Genomic DNA, 16,408 nt, shown 5'->3' on the forward strand with positions numbered 1-16,408 from the left:
ATATATCAAAGTTATTCCCTGCATCCAATTCTTTTGTGACTACATCATAGTATCCAATCAAATTGGTCAGGCAAGACCTTCCCTTAACAAAACCATGCTGTGTCTGAGCTATAACTGAATTCTTGTCAAGATGATCCTGCAGTGCTTCTTTAACCAGTGCTTCCATTAATTTTCCTGGAACAGAAGTTAATCTCATATGTCAATAATTACTTGTGTCAGTTTTTGATCCTCCTTTGTGAATTGGGGTTACATTTGCTTATCTCCAGTCTGTGGGTACCTCCCCTGAGTCTAAGGAAGCTCTCATAATTATGGCTAATGGATTGCTTACTTCCTTTGCTGCCTCCTTTAATATAACTGGATAGATCCCACCACCCCAGGTGCCTTCCTTGTATTTATCTTCAACAATTTCTCCTCCACTTTACTCTCAATTATTACAAGATCATCTAGCTCACTGCCAGTGTTTACTTCATCTATGGCATTCCCCTTCCTGAATATCTCCTCATGTGTGAATGTAGATACAAAATATTGATTTAATTTGTTAGCTACCTGAGCAGGATCATGAACAGTTGAACCATCGATATCAAGTGTACCAATCTGATTCATCCCCTTCCTTCTAGAGTTTACATAAGTAAAGAACTCCTTGCTGTTTTTCTTTGGATTTTATGTGTTTCTTAACTAATAGCATAACCCCTCCTCCCTTCCTATCCTGTCTATCCTTTCTGTAGACGTTGTACTCCCCAAATTCCAGTTCTGCATTACTTATATCTGTGTGACACCACGTCTCTGATATCCCAACAATATTCGCCTTTGATGCTTTGAGCAATACCTGAAATTCATCAAATTTATTTACCAAACTCCTAGTATTGGTGTACACACAAGTATACATGCACCTGTTCTTTTTCTTAGTTACCCTAACACAACCCATGTGTTTACTTGTACGCCAATGACTCCCAGCAGTCTTTGAAATATCCTGCATCTTATTTTCCAAGCTGCTGCTCATTCCAATAGAAGCAATACAAGAATCAGTTTCACCTCTGCCAGTGGCTACTGTTAATCTATTAGTCCTTGTATCCCCCCAATCTAGTAGTTTTCCGACCCACCTAACACTGCCTCGATAGCATCAGCAAACATTCTTTCACCCTTTCTATTTAAATAATTGGGGACACAAAGGATATTCTTACCCGAAAATACTTGGGGGAGGGGATATCTGTGAATTGCAGTCTCTAGAAAGTAAGCTTATACACTTCAGTGACCTAACTGAAGTGTATAAGGCTTTAAAAGGGCTAAGCAAATTAAATGCTGTGGAATCTTTGCACTTTCTAAGGTGAAACACAGAAGCAGCATAAATTTAAATTGGAAAAAAGTAGTAATTTATTGGAATAAAATAACTTCTAACATTCTGGAAGTGGGTAGCTTGAATAAATAATTTAAGGAAGGTTTGGAGAAATTATTGGAAGGAATGGGGAAAGAAAGTTTTTTTTTCTTCTTTTTTTTTTATAGCTGATATGCTTCCTTGCATCATCATAAAAACAATGATGTGGATGCAAAATTTTTTTTTGCATCCACATGCAGCCACTAGTAATTACTAAATTTTACTTTTTAAAGTCATCATTTTATGATCACAAAGTTTAGTTTCTATCAAAAATGAAATTTGAAATCATAATTATAGTAGTGGGGTTTTTATTGTGGTGATGACATCTCTATAATTAAATTGAAATATATTAAACTTATATTTCTGACTATAAATCAGAAGTGGAATTTTGCATATTACAGAAATGAATGAGTATTGAAAGTAATGCGACTTCTGTATGTGGAATGCAATGAAGTTAAGTTTTAATCTTAAGGCGGAATCAAATTACTGCTTTTTTGAGCTCACACTTAATTTAAATAAGTTTGAAAATTTGAAATACATTATGGATGAATTAGAAATGATTAAGAGATGCAATGGCCATTCCTTACAGTCTGTCTCTTCTAGACATTTCTACCTATGGCTTTATATTAGAATGATCAAATGATGCAAGGTAAAAAGTAAAGGTAAACTGCAGCCATTGTCACTCCACTGCAGAATGGAAGCCTCCTCATTGATTTCGGTTGAGGGAAATGGACCATAATCTGCCAACTGGTCCAGTGCGGTTGGCAGATTGACCGTATTCAGCAGTCAGGGGCTTGAATCCTGATTATTCAGAGAATGTGTGCTAGCACTCCCATTCCTGACCTCTCGGCTATGGAGGTAGTGGACGTTATCTGAATCAACCATAAACTTTTACTATTGCCCAAAACATAACGATCCAGTACTACTTTCAGATAGGGTCTAATCTTTTTTGGCATCCAAAGAAGAAAAAACAAGCCCTTTTTTTTTTTTTTTTCCTCGTTTTTTTTTTTTCTAGTTCCTCTTAGGTTCTTTCTTTCTACGTTCTCCTAGTTTAGCTCAGTCTCTGGAATGACAAAAGACTAGTAAGACTTTTTTTCCTTAAATTCTTTTGTCCTAAGCCATAGGAAGAAGGTCTGGAAAAGGCTGATTATAATATATCATCATTTTATCTTTTATTCATTTCTCTTTTATCCAGCATACATACTTCAGAATTACAAATTTATTTAAATTAAATATAAGCTTTTGTATTAAAATTTAACTCTGATACTTTCCATGTAGAGAAGTGTTTTTCTTTTAATCAATAATGCTTGCATGCCCTTATTAGAAATGAATATAAGAATTATGTTAGGCCCTTTAAAGTGTGTATATTTATTTAAAAAAAATCAAATATAGTGATAGTAATGAGGGCATGTTTTTGGCTCCTACTTTATATATTTCTCTGATATATTTCTCTCGTATCAGTTTCTGTCACTGATTAATCTCTGATAATTAATAAAAGGTAGATAGACAGAATCTCTTAACACTTGGATGAAGCCATTTATATTTTGCTCTACAGTCCTACAATAGAAGGGTGTGGCTGTTTCTAGACTCAAGCTATAAGGCTAATTAGTATGCGAGATACAGATTGCGTGCATTATTTCAATGCTGAATTACATCATACCTTTTCACAATCTGTGGAAGCTAATTTTGTTAAAAGCTTCTGGTGTCAATGCTATGAATCTTTAAATGACAGTCTCCTAGAAGTTGTTAATCATTAGGATAATTATTAAGTTCAATGCTTCAGTGCTTTGGTCTGAACAGCAGCTGCTGTATGAAGTGCAGAAGTGAACAATATGACCTTTAGATGTGCCCTTGGAAAATTTCCTATAAGATGGTATGCAACAGATAGTTTCAAGTGTACATTAACAGTTTTATGAAATACTTTTATTTAGCACTAGGTTATGATACTTGTTAATAGCAATGCTTATTTAAAGTGTTGACTTATCTTTTGTGGTTGCAGAGTTAAGTGAAGGCTTAGATTAAGTGAATTAAACATTTATATATCTCATTGGCAATATAATGCAACTAAGAGTATATGTTAAACTGATTGGAGATAAAATATGTTAAACTGATTGGAGATAAAATATGTTAAACTGATTGGAGATAAAATATGTTAAACTGATTGGAGATAAAATAAATCAGCTTTATCATTCACAGTGCAGATGCTGCTGCTGTAACAAAAATATAATAGACAAAAGAAAACTAGATTCAGAAAATAATTTGATGTCATAAAAATACAATGAGTTCCTAATGAAAAATTGTAATTTTTAAGGTGATTTTATCAATTATGAATAATTAGGAATATGCAAAGATACTACATTCAGCTAGTTTTATTTATAATTTTATTTTTTGTTGTGATGGGTATCACAACAAAATTATAATACTATGTAAAACTTTCTTCAGAAAATATTGTATATTGTAAGACATTTATATTAAATTGCACAGTAATATAAAATATGTTAGTCTATGTTATTTATTTATTTATTCCTTAGTGACATTTGGAATGATGAGTCCTGTAATGTATTATCACACCAAAGTAATTAGTGAACTCTTTCTTGATTCTTCTTATGAAGACTCTAAAGGAACTATGCGCACCTCTTCACAGATATCTGACTTCTGGAGGGTATGTGTTTTTTAAAATTTGAACTTTATGTTATATAAAAATATCAAAAGGAATAGAAATTGTTATTATTAACTGAGACACTTTATGTGATAACATCCTGGTAGATCAGTACCATCATAAGGCAGAGGTTCCCCAAGTGTAAGGTACATCCCCTGGGGGGGGGTGTTGTTTAGATGATGTACTTTTTTAAATGAAAAAATTTGATTGTAAAGTATATATTAATTAAATGTATGGAAGAATGTATTAATTTATAAATATATGTATACCCATATTTATATCAAATCCCTTTATATGTACTTATTCTGGAAGGAAGGGGAGCATGAAATTTATGAAATATTTTAAGTGGGAGGGAGTAAGTTGTAAAAGTTTGGACACCTCAGCCATAAGGTAAGGACTGTGTTTTCTTTGTCTCCTGTTTATAAAATATTGGTATAAAATGGTATGTGATGCCATGGACTAGGACAAGCCTTTTGTTAGATTTTTGGCTTGCTCTGCTTTATAGAACCATTTGTTATGTATATGATCAGTTATTCTCACATATTATGATCTTAATGGAGCCCTACTAATGATAATATTTTTTTAATCTCTGGAATAATTCTTCAACTAGTGAGTACACACCTTCACAGTAGTTCATTAACATGACGAACAACAGTGTCTTATAATGGGGGATTTTAATTTCCCAGAGATTGACTGGAATTTGGGTTGGTCACTCACACACTAGCAAGGCTTTTGTGGATTTATTGGATTCATGTTTTCTGTAGCAGCATGTTCGGGAGGCAACTAGAGGGAGTAATACTCTTGATCTGATTATCAGTAGTGATTCTTCATGCATTAAGAATCTTCAGATAAAAGAACCACTAGGTGGCAGTGATCACAGTGTGCTGAAGTGGGATTTACTCAAAGAGGTAACTACCATCACGGATAAAGGGAAGGGTTTTTGCTTTTGTAAAGGTGACTACAGTGGCCTGAGACAGTATTTAAATTATTCTATACAGTGGGACCAACTGATGATGTTACCAACAGCAAATTCAAAATGGGAAGCATTCAAAGAATTAATCTTGGAAGCTAGTAGACTTTTTATACCAACTAAGAAATATTGTTCAAGGTTTAGGCCTAAATGGATGTCAGATGAACTAATTAGACATGTGGCAGAGAAGAAAAATGCATGGGATATATATAAATTAAATATGAAATCAACAGGGATTACCTTTATTTTTGATATAGGATGCTTCTTTTCCAACCAACTCTCCTAGTCCAACACGCGCTAACAATTCTTTGTGAAGGCGATATAAATTTTATAAAAAATGCGAAACATCTTCCCCACTGTCAGAACAGTAGTGTTCCAGACCCCTCGATCTCAGTATTGAGCGCTTAACCCAACTTCTGTTTACAAACACCATACCTCTGCCAGCATGGAAAACACTACATAGGTTGACATTAAAATTAAAATTTAAAGGTCTAAAAAGCTTAATATGGAGCAATTATTCTCTTCATTCCTTGATTATTCTCTTCATAATGAAACAAAAATGACAAATATTCAACATAACTACCACAAATCACTTATTGTGGAAACCCTAGAGATGAAGCTATATGGAAATTCAATCAATATCCGTAGATCATTCTTATTATCCGACGATTGGTTACTTATGCGCATGCGTGAAGATCAAACATTACAACATAAGACAAAAGTTTTAGATTAATTGTGTGTTGCTCTTATTCCTGTGAACATATTGCTTCGAAAAGTTTTAGTCCGACTTTAGGAATGAAGAGAATACTCACTCCATATTCATTAAGCTTTTTAGACCTCTAAATTTTAATTTAATGTCAATCTACAGGAAAGAAGAGAAAAATCACTCCATATTCATTAAGCTTTTTAGACCTTTAAATTTTAATTTTAATATTAACCTACATAATGTTTTCCTTGATGGCAGAGGTATGGTGTTTGTAGAAAAAAGTTGGGTTGAGTGCTCAATACTGAGATTGAGGGGTCTGGAATACTACTGTTCTGACAGTGGGGAAGATATTTCAAAATTTTCATAAAATTTATATCGCCTTCACAAAGAATTGTTAGCATGTTGGACTAGGAGAGTTGGTTGGAAAAGAAGCATCCTATATCAAAAATAAAGGTAATCCCTGTTTGTTATTTGGTTTTTAGGAGCATTAGCAACTAAGGCCATATTGCTCCGGGATATGCGTTGGTCATTCCCTGACCTTTCCGCATCCTCCGTATTTGGTGGTGACGGGCTCGAACCCCGGTCTAATCAAGAAGCGTGTGTTACGCACTGCTGCTCCTTTCCACCTGGCTACGGAGGAGCCCAGGTAATCCCTGTTGATTTCATAATATAACAGAATATAGGAATTATCAAGCACTTAATAGCTCTCCATTATCAAATATAAATTAATGGGCGACACAGAAGCCTACGATAGATATAAGCTGGTCTTTAACCAAGTCACCAAGGAGGTTAGGCAGGCAAAGGAACATTACAAGAAATCCTTGGTAAAGGATTCAAAGAAAAACAGCAAAGAGTTCTTTAATTATGTAAACTCTACAAGGAAGGGGATGAATCAGATTGGTCCACTTGATATCGATGGTTCAACTGTTGATGATTCTGCTCAGGTAGCTAATGAACTAAATGAATATTTTGCATCTACATTCACACATGAGGAGTTATTCAGGGAGGGGAATGCCAGAGGTGTATTAAACTCTGGCAGTAAGCTAGATAAAAAAAAAAAAAAGTGCTACTGCACTTCTGCTCCTGACCACTCGGCTACAGAGGCCGGTCCTGTAATAACTGAGAGTAAAATGGAGAAGAAATTGTTGAAGATAAACATAAGAAAAGCACCTGGGTGTATGGAATCTATCCAGTTATATTAAAGGTGGCAGCAAAAGAAGTAAGCAAACCCTTAGCCATAATTATGAGAGCTTCCTTGGACTCAGGGGAGATACCCATGGAATGGAGATGTGCAAATGTGACCCCAATCCACAAAGGAGGATCAAAGGGGGAGACAGATAATTACAGACCTGTTACTTTAACTTCTGTTCCAGGGAAATTAATGAAAGCACTGGTTAAAGAAGCATTGCAGGATCATCTAGAAAAGGCTTCAGTTAAAGCTTGGACACAGCATGGGTTTGTTAAGGGGAAGTCTTGTCTGACCAATTTGATTGGATACTATGATGTGGTCACAAAGGCACTAGATGCAAAAAATAATTTTGGTATCATATATTTCGATCTTAGAAAGGCTTTTAATACTGTTGCACATGGAAGACTGCTGCACAAATTGGAGCAGTGTGGCATTGGAGGCAAATTGCTGCTATGGATAAAGGAATGGTTGAGTGGGAGAAGACAGAGTGGTAATCAATGGACACTGCTCTTCGTGGATTAATGTTATTAATGGAGTCCCTTGGGGTTCAATGTTGGGTCCATTGTTGTTTTCTGTATTCATTAATGATACTGATGATGGTATATCAGGCTTAATGTCCAAGTTTGCAGACGATACGAAGGTTGGCAGGGTTGATAATGACACTAATGACAGTACACTGCTGCAACAGGATCTAGAAAAGTTGAGCAGATTGGCTGAGAGGTGGCAACTGATTTAAATTGACAAATGTAAAGTACTGCATATGGGAAGCAGTAACCCCACAGTAATGTATCAACTGTGTGGTACTACACTGACAGTGGTAGAGAGTGAAAAGGACCTGGGGGTAATTGTGCAGTCAGATATGAAGTTTTCTGAGCAATGCAGACAGGCTGCCAGGGCAGAGTGTGGGGTTTTGTCAATGATATATAGGAATTTTGCTAGCTGTGAAAAGGAGGTGATTGTCCCTCTGTATAAGGCAGTGGTCAGGCCACTCCTGGAGTACTGTGTACAGGTCTGGAGGCCTCATTTTAGGAAGGATGTAGATTTGCTTGCACATGTACAGAGAAGGGCAACAAGATTATTGAGGAGAATGAATGGATCCTCTTACCAAGAGAGGCTTTTAAGTTCTGCATATTGCAGTGGCTGTTGACTAGGCACCTGCATGGTGATCTGATTGAGGTGTATAAGGCCTTGAATGGGTTGAGCACACTGAATGCTGATGGGATCCTTCCACGTGTTCAGATTAAGAACCTAATGGGGCATAAATTCAAATTAAGAAAAGGCAGATGTAGAATATATGTGCGGAAATTTGCCTTTAGCCACCTGGTGGTTAATTGCTGGAAAAAACTTCCATCTGTCGTGGAAGTTGATAGGTTAAATAAATTTAAGGAGGAACTGGACAGGCATGTGAAGGGAATGGTGTGATTTTTTTTTTTGGCTGATGCTGCGTAAGCTCATACACTTGCTTTTGTGCATCACATGCCACTACTACTATATCACCTTTTTGTGATATTCACGACCCAGTTGTGAAGATAATCACACAATATGAGAGATGCCAAAAGGTGTATATTACAATATTTAAACTGGGTCATCATGTCTGCAGTACCAGGGTGCTTGCCCATCCACTGATGATAGGCCAATAGCCTTGAAACGGTGCTGTCTGGGTGGTAGTACTCACTGATAATAAGTAACAATAGTCTTCACTAATAAAGCATTACTTATTCAAGGTAGTGCAATATCATGGTAACTTGTTGTGAAGGAAGAGCACAATATGAGAAACAGAGCAAATGATGCCTACTATAACAACTACTTTGTAGTTTCTTAAGATTTGTTTATGGTGTATCTACACTAATATTATATATGAAAAAAGAATGAAAATTTTTATAAAGATTTTATTAAATTAAACTGAGCATATTTTGAGTATTACTCTGTAATTGTGGTATGTGTTGTATTAACATAATAAAAATACTGATGTCATGTTGAACATTTACAGTATAGCATCAAAAATCCGAAGTCAGTAATTCAAAATATCAATAATCTGAACGAGCCAGCATTCATGTATTTTTTATGCTGGTGCCATAAAATAATTACAGTAAGTGCCGGTTTGTGATCACGTTTGCGAATTGAATTTTGATTCTATTAAATGGCAATTCTAATAAGTGACAATCGGAGGAATATTATCCACAGGCTATAAAAATGAAGATATAAAGCAAAAATTTACACCCTTTTCCCCTTACCAATTGGCGCCTCCGTAGCCAGGTGGGAAGGAGCAGCAGTGAGTACCACATGCTTCTTGATTAGACCTGGGTTCGAGCCCGTCACCACCAAATACGGAGGATGCAGAAAGGTCAGGGAATGACCACCGCATCCTTAGTTGCTAATGCTCCTAAAAAAAAAAAAAAAAACCAAACCAAACCTTACCAATAAAAAAAATTAAATGATACGTGAAAATAGGTAGAATATTATCCACAGTTTAGAAAATTAAAATAAATTTATGCTTATGTACATAGCTTAATTAATATACATACAGTACTAACTAAACATAATACTTGTAATCTGATATTTCTGTTCACTGACATGTTTTTTTTTTTTAGGTTGTAAAATCTAAAACAGTAAAAAAAGATAAGCGTCAATCAATAATAAAATACAGCACGCAGAAATTGCAACTAACACGATACACTCAAGTGAGATATGAAGTAAAAAGATTCTGAATGGAGTTTTTACAGAATTTAATTTTACCATACTGTAATTTTATTTATCTTTTAAAAATTTAAATGAAAATTGAGATTTTAAACAGACTTTCAAAGGGAGAAAGCAGGTCTTCATTAGCAAAATTTTATGAGGTTGAAAAGTCAACCATAACAGACATTAAAAACAACATGGAAAAAAATTTTAAAGTTCACATCGAAACTTGATTCAGATGGTGCAGAAAAAGAGAAAAACTATGAGAACAGCTAATGACCTATTCCTCGAAGATGCCATTAATTTGTGGTTCACAAAAAGAAGTTCAGGAGAACCCATATCTGGATCTTTATTGTGTGAAAAGACCCTAGATTTTAGCAAAAAATTAAGTGGTCCCTCAGATTTTAAAGCCAGTGTTTTTATTTTTAAGCTTACTAAACTTTTTTTTCATCTCCAGAATGGTATTTTTGATAAGTTCGAAAATCCGAACAAATCGGAAGTCCAAATATACATCATCTGCACTTGGAATTGAATGTCTCTGTTGTATTTCTTATGCAGCTGCTGAGTCATGAATACATAAAAAAATATTATTTATATTCTTTTAGTTTTTATACCAGATGCAGTACTCAGAATAGACTGGAATGCCATGTTAGTTCATTGGTAATATAAAGTTGGTATTAGTATTGGCAATATGATGCAAGGCTTATACAGCACTAGTAAAAAAAAAAAAAAAAAAAAGCTTAATTTATTTGCCTATTTCTTCCAAAAATATGTCCAAACTTTCTTAAATTTATTAAATCTATGCTCCTCCATAAGAGTAGTTAAAATTTTATTTCAATGATTGGTAATCCTTTAAATGCAGATTTCTGTGCATGTATTCTGCAGCCATACTTTACCAATTTAAATTTATACCCCCATGTGTCTTTCATTGCAGAAAGAGTAAAGATACCTTCAACGTTTAGTTTATTTAGCCATTTTAATCTTTAAGTAACTCTGTAAATGTTTTAATCTGTAAATAAAGTTTGAAAATTCAGCAAAAAATAATTAGAAATTATTAATTTTTTGGTGCCACCTATATTTTCAATCTTTTCTGAACACAACTGTGAAAAATCAATGTTCTGTACTAAAAACATATAGATTTAATTAATTTTTTAAAATTAAAACTCTGGTTAGACCTGTCGGTGAGAAAAGGAAAATTTAAAAAGCACATGTTTCAACAATCACTTTGATTAGATGCTAGCTTATCAGCAATAGGAGCTCTCTCGCAGCATGAAACATGAAGCACACATGTTCGTCAACACTTGATTCCAGATGATACATCAATATCATGAAGTCAGGAGCATTACCAATTGGAGAAAAGCATGAACAGTTTAAAGAAAGCTTTCTATAACTAAACTGAAGATTACATATGTCAATCAACACATTTAATTAGGATTAACTTAATCACAATTTTTTTCTGATTGTGTGATAATTAACAGACATTTCTGGAAGCTTCTGCAACAAATTTAAAGAAAACATTTTCAAAACAGCTATTAGCAGTTTTAGCTGCAGATGGAATAGATGAGGTACAAATTCCTGAAATATTGTTGGGGTCAAATCGATTCCCATGTGACTGATTCCGTTTAGGCCTTATACAGTATGATTGGGTCATCCCACAGATGCTTAGTTTCCAGAGACTGCATTTTATAGAACTCTAATCTTTCTTGGTAAGAATAACCTTTTTGCCTCCAACTAATCATGTTGCTTGGCTCTGCACCCTTTACAACATTTCTAAAATGAGGTTTCCAAATTGTAGGCAGTATTCCAGATGTGGCTTATACAATGAGATAATCACCTCTTTTCCCTGCTGGAAAAGTTTCTATATATCATTGGCAGAACCCCATGAGATGTTCTAGTAGTCTGCATGCACTGCAGAGAGAGAGAGAGAGAATTTCATGTCAGACTGTACAATTACTTCTAGATCTTTTTCATAATCTACTACTTTGAGTTTTGTGCCACCCAAATGGTATATTATTCTATGATTACTGCTACCCAAATGCACCTTGCAGTTATCACTGTTAAACCTCAATTACCATTTTACCACACATACTTTTAATTTATTTGGATCCTCTTTAATTTATTTCGATCTTCATTAACCACAGTGCCACTTTTATATCATCAGCAAACATAGACATCAAACTTGAAATACCTACCTCATTGTCATTAATAACCATTAAAAACAGTAAGGGGATTCAACAACAGTAACTGCTGTTTTAACTCCACTCATTGCTCTCACTGCATTGGGTCTTCTGGTCCGATGAGTCCCGTTTCCAGTTATTTCAAGTGGACGGGAGGGTGCATATCTGGCGGAAACCACATAAATCTATGCACCTGTCATATCCACAAGGAACTGTTCAGGTATGTGGATGGTCAGTAATGATCTGGGGGCGTGTTCAACTGGCACATGTTAGTACCTCTGGTACATCTAGACACATCTCTAAATGGTCGAAGGTACGTCGCCCATTTAGAAGGTCGAAGGTCGAAGCCCATCCTTGCAGACCATCTGCATTCCTCCGTGGTCATCGTGCACCCACAGAGCAATTGACTCTTCCAGCAGGATAATGTACTTCTCCACAGAACTGTGGTGACTAGAACATGGTTCAAAGAGCATTCCACAGATTTTACCAACATGGAATGGCCTCCTCATTCACTGGACATGAATCCTCTGGAGCATCTTTGGGATGCTGTGGAAAGGTCCGTTCGAGCTTTGGATCCTTCACCCAGGAATGCAATGGAATTATGGACAGCAGTGTAACAACAGCATGGATGGAAATACCTGTGGAACACTTTCATGAACTAGTGGACCCAATGCCTCACCACGGGATACCAACCTAGTAGTGGGTAGGTATCCCATGATTTCTATCCACTCAGTGTACATACTTGATTATTAAAAATAAAGATATTTTATTAATGAGCTTTCTGTTTCATAAATTTTTCATTTCAACCTCTGTCAGCTGCAAATATTTGCCTGTTTTATTTAGGGGCTTATGTGAATTATCTCAATTTTAGAATATTATTTTGCTTCATTTTAAAATAGTATTTATCATTAACTTTCAGTTTTACAAATATGTGATGTTAGAAAATCTCTACTGGGAGAACTGGTATAATGATCAGACTGCTGCAGACGATGATCGTAATATATTATATGAAAATCGGTTGCTAGGCTCGCCACGACTTCGGCAGCTGAGGGTGAGAAATGATTCTTGCAATGTCCATGATGATTTCAAGAAAGCCATAACACAATGTTATAATGTATATTCACCACATATTGAAGACAGAGAGCCATTTGGTTTGCTGAATGGCACAGCGTAAGTTTTATTGTAATTAACAAAGAAAAATAAACATTTTGATGTGATCATTGCATAAAGCTGAATTTATAATTAAAACATTAATTAGAAAGTTTCTCCTTTGTTGTCTTAATTAATTTTCATTAATTTATTTGACAAAATGTATCACTGAGAGCTAAAAATTGAGTTTATGAATCTTCATTAATCTATGGAGAGAATAAACTGTTGTTTATAGGTGTTTTTAAGGTGTTTTGATAAAATCAGCACAGTGTAATCGCTATGTTCCATTCTTTTGTCATCTGGACATTCTGTTAATCATGTGTGTATCACATCACTGGGCAGTGGGAACCCTTAACTGAAGACATGTTTATGCTGGCTGTACTGTCATACATCTGGAGGAAGTTATTCCAGAGAAAGATTCTGTCTAAAGAATAAAGGAAACAAAGGCCCAATCCATTCAATGAACGACTCAGTCATCTCTAAGGCCCAAAAAAGCCAAGACAGTCTCAATCAGAAGTAAAGATCATGCTTATCATGTTTTTTTTATTTTTTTATTCATGAGGCATTGTTCATTATGCATTTGTCCTGCAAACAGTGAATTAGGAATACTGTAAAAGAGTTATGCAGTAATTGTGAAATGCTGGTTGGAAAAATTGACTGGAAAAAGTTGGCTTAAGGGAATTGGTACTAGCATCATGATAATTCCTCTACACCCTCAGTGCTTGCCATTAAGAATTTTTTTTGCAGTGCATTCCATCACCGTGTTCTGCTTATCCTCCATTATTCACTGGATTTAACTCCACTTGATTTTTTTAAATTTTGTTTCCCAAATTTAAAACCCCCTTGAAAGGTCACAGATTTGTAATAGCTGAGGATATTATTTAAGAGACAATTTCCTCAGCCATTATATTAGCAATTTCAAAAGAAGATATATTAGCAATTCCAAAAGAAGCCAATCAGGAATGCTTCCAGAAGTTTCAGCATTGGAATCAGTTTACACAGTGTCAAAGAGATTATTTGGAAGGAGATCTATCCAAAGAGCTGAAAACCTCATTATTTCCAAAAGTGTTAGTTCATTCCCTGAAATTTTTGATAACACCTCAAGTGTGTGTGTGTGTGTGTGTGTGTGTGTGTGTGTGTGTGTGTGTGTGTGTGTGTGTGTGTGTGTGTGTGTGTAATAAAACCGAAATATATATATATATATGTTCAGAATATATTAGCAGCATGGCCAAGCTAAATAAGCAGTGAGTACAGAGCCTCGGGCTTGGATATTACGATGGTGCCATAGTCTCTGGTTGGACCTCACGGCCATGATACATGAAGGAAGTAGGAAAAAACTGTTTCCTTCATGTATTGCTCACATCATACGATAAAAAAAAAAGGGAAAAAAAAGTGGGTACAGAGAAAACCAGTCCATTACTACAGCAACAAGAGAGAGAGAGAGAGAGAGAGAGAGGAGGAGGAGATAGGGGAAAAACTAAATTAAGAGTAAGAGTGTTGCAGAAGGAATAAATATCTGCAATAATTCAGATGTTAAGAGTAAATTTAGGTATGTTCCATCTTGATGACACCCACATACATGGAAGGAATTGAAACCTTACCATAACAATGTGATCAGTAATATAAAAAATAAATTTTAAAAATAAATAAATTAAAAAAATATAAATCAAAAATAAATATGTCCATCTGGGGCACTAAAAATCCACATCACATTATAGGGAATGAATGGGATTCACTGAGAGTGAATGTCTTTTGCGTCATTTCATAATGGAAGATCTTTGGCTTATTTTTTTTTTGGAAAACATAATTTTCAGGATTATCTATCAGGACATGCTGAGGAACTGGCTTTTCCTTCAGTTAAAGGAAGACTCAGATGACTATATTTTCTAGCAGGCCATCAATCTGACTCATTTACATTGCAAAGTCTGAAGAAGGAAGGGTTACCATTACTCCAGTGAAACTCTTCCAGACCGCTGAATTGGATGTGATACTACTAACAAACTGGCCTTCCAAGTTGTCCTCCCAGGTTTCCAGGCCTCATCTCCCATGCAACTTTTTTCTCTGAGGTTTTGTGAAAGAAACCATCTATAAGCCACATGATCAAGAATTAGGATGATGGTTCATCACAGTTGTAGTAGCCATAAAGAGAAATATACTGGAGAAAGTATGGCAGGAATTCAATTATTGTGTGCTGTGTGACACAGGGTGCCCACACTGAAAGTTTATAACTTTAAGGTATAACGCTTTGAGAGTTTTTATAATGATTGGTGCATATTACTGATTGTATGCTCTGTTTGGTTTTTCATAATAAACCAATGTATGAAAGTATGTCAAAGGCTGACACAAGTAATTATAGACCTGTTAGTTTAACTTCTGTTCCAGGTAAATTAATGGAGGCACTGGTTAAAGAAGCACTGCAGGATCATCTAGACAAGAATTCAGTTATAGCTCAGACGCAGCATGGTTTTGTTAAGGGCAGGTCTTGCCTGACCAATTTGATTGGATACTATGATGTGGTCACAGAGGAACTGGATGCAGGGAATAACTTTGATATCATATATTTGGATCTTAGAAAGGCTTTTGATACTGTTGCATATGGAAGACTGCTGCACAAATTGTAGCAGTGTAGCATTGGAGGAAAATTGATGCTATGGATAAAGGGATGGTTGAGTGGGAGAAGACAGAGTGGTAATCAATGGACACTGCTCAACGTGGACTAATGTTATTAGTGGAGTTCCTCAAGGTTCAGTGTTGGGTCCGTTGTTGTTTTCGGTGTTTATGAATGATATTGATGATGGGATATCAAGTTTAATGTCCAAGTTTGCAGATGATAGAAAGGTTGGCAGGGTCGTTAAGGACACTACTGACGCTATGCTGCTGCAACAGGATCTGGAAAGGTTGAACAGATGGGCTGAGAGGTGGCAAATGAAGTTTAACATTGACAAATGTAAAGTACTACATATGGGAAACAGTAACCCCAGAGCAACGTATCAACTCTGCGGTACTACACTGACAGTGGTGGAGAATGAAAAGGACCTGGGGGTAATTGTGCAGGCAGATATGAAGTTCTCTGAGCAGTGCAGACGAGCTGCAAGAGTAGCTCATGGTGTCTTGTCAATGATATACAGGAATTTTTCTAGCAGGGATAAGGAGGTGATTATTCCCTTGTATAAGGCAATGGTTAGGCCACATCTTGAGTACTGTATACAGGTCTGGAGGCCTCATTTCAAGAAGGATGTTGAACTGCTGGAACGGGTACAGAATAGGGCAACAAGATTAGTGAATGGAACAAAGGGTTGCTCTTACGAAGAAAGGCTTAAGTTTTGCAAATTACAGAGTCTGGAGACTAGGCACCGGCGAGGTGATCTGATAGAGGTGTATAAGGCTTTGAATGGTTTGAGCATGCTCAATGCCAACGGGATTCTTCATCTTGCTCAGAATAATCACCTCAGAGGGCATAAATTCAAATTGAGGAAGGACGGATGTCGGATAGATGTGCGGAAATTT

At 35.7% G+C, this 16,408-nt stretch overlaps 1 protein-coding gene across 1 annotated transcript in view; it reads left to right on the forward strand.

The window, feature by feature from the left end:
* LOC150081625 (polycystin-2-like) overlaps positions 1-16,408 on the forward strand; it is a 260,880-nt gene that overhangs the window by 110,758 nt on the left and 133,714 nt on the right. Inside the window, exons 3-4 of the mRNA XM_090379489.1 lie at positions 3,904-4,034; positions 12,672-12,922. Of these exons, the coding sequence (XP_090235615.1) occupies positions 3,904-4,034; positions 12,672-12,922 (382 nt within the window). The remainder of the gene's footprint in view (positions 1-3,903; positions 4,035-12,671; positions 12,923-16,408) is intronic.

The sequence above is a fragment of the Mastigoproctus giganteus genome, chromosome 8, assembly GCF_048544385.1.
Source record: "Mastigoproctus giganteus isolate SK-2022 chromosome 8, ASM4854438v1, whole genome shotgun sequence".
Taxonomy (NCBI): Eukaryota; Metazoa; Arthropoda; class Arachnida; order Uropygi; family Thelyphonidae; genus Mastigoproctus; species Mastigoproctus giganteus.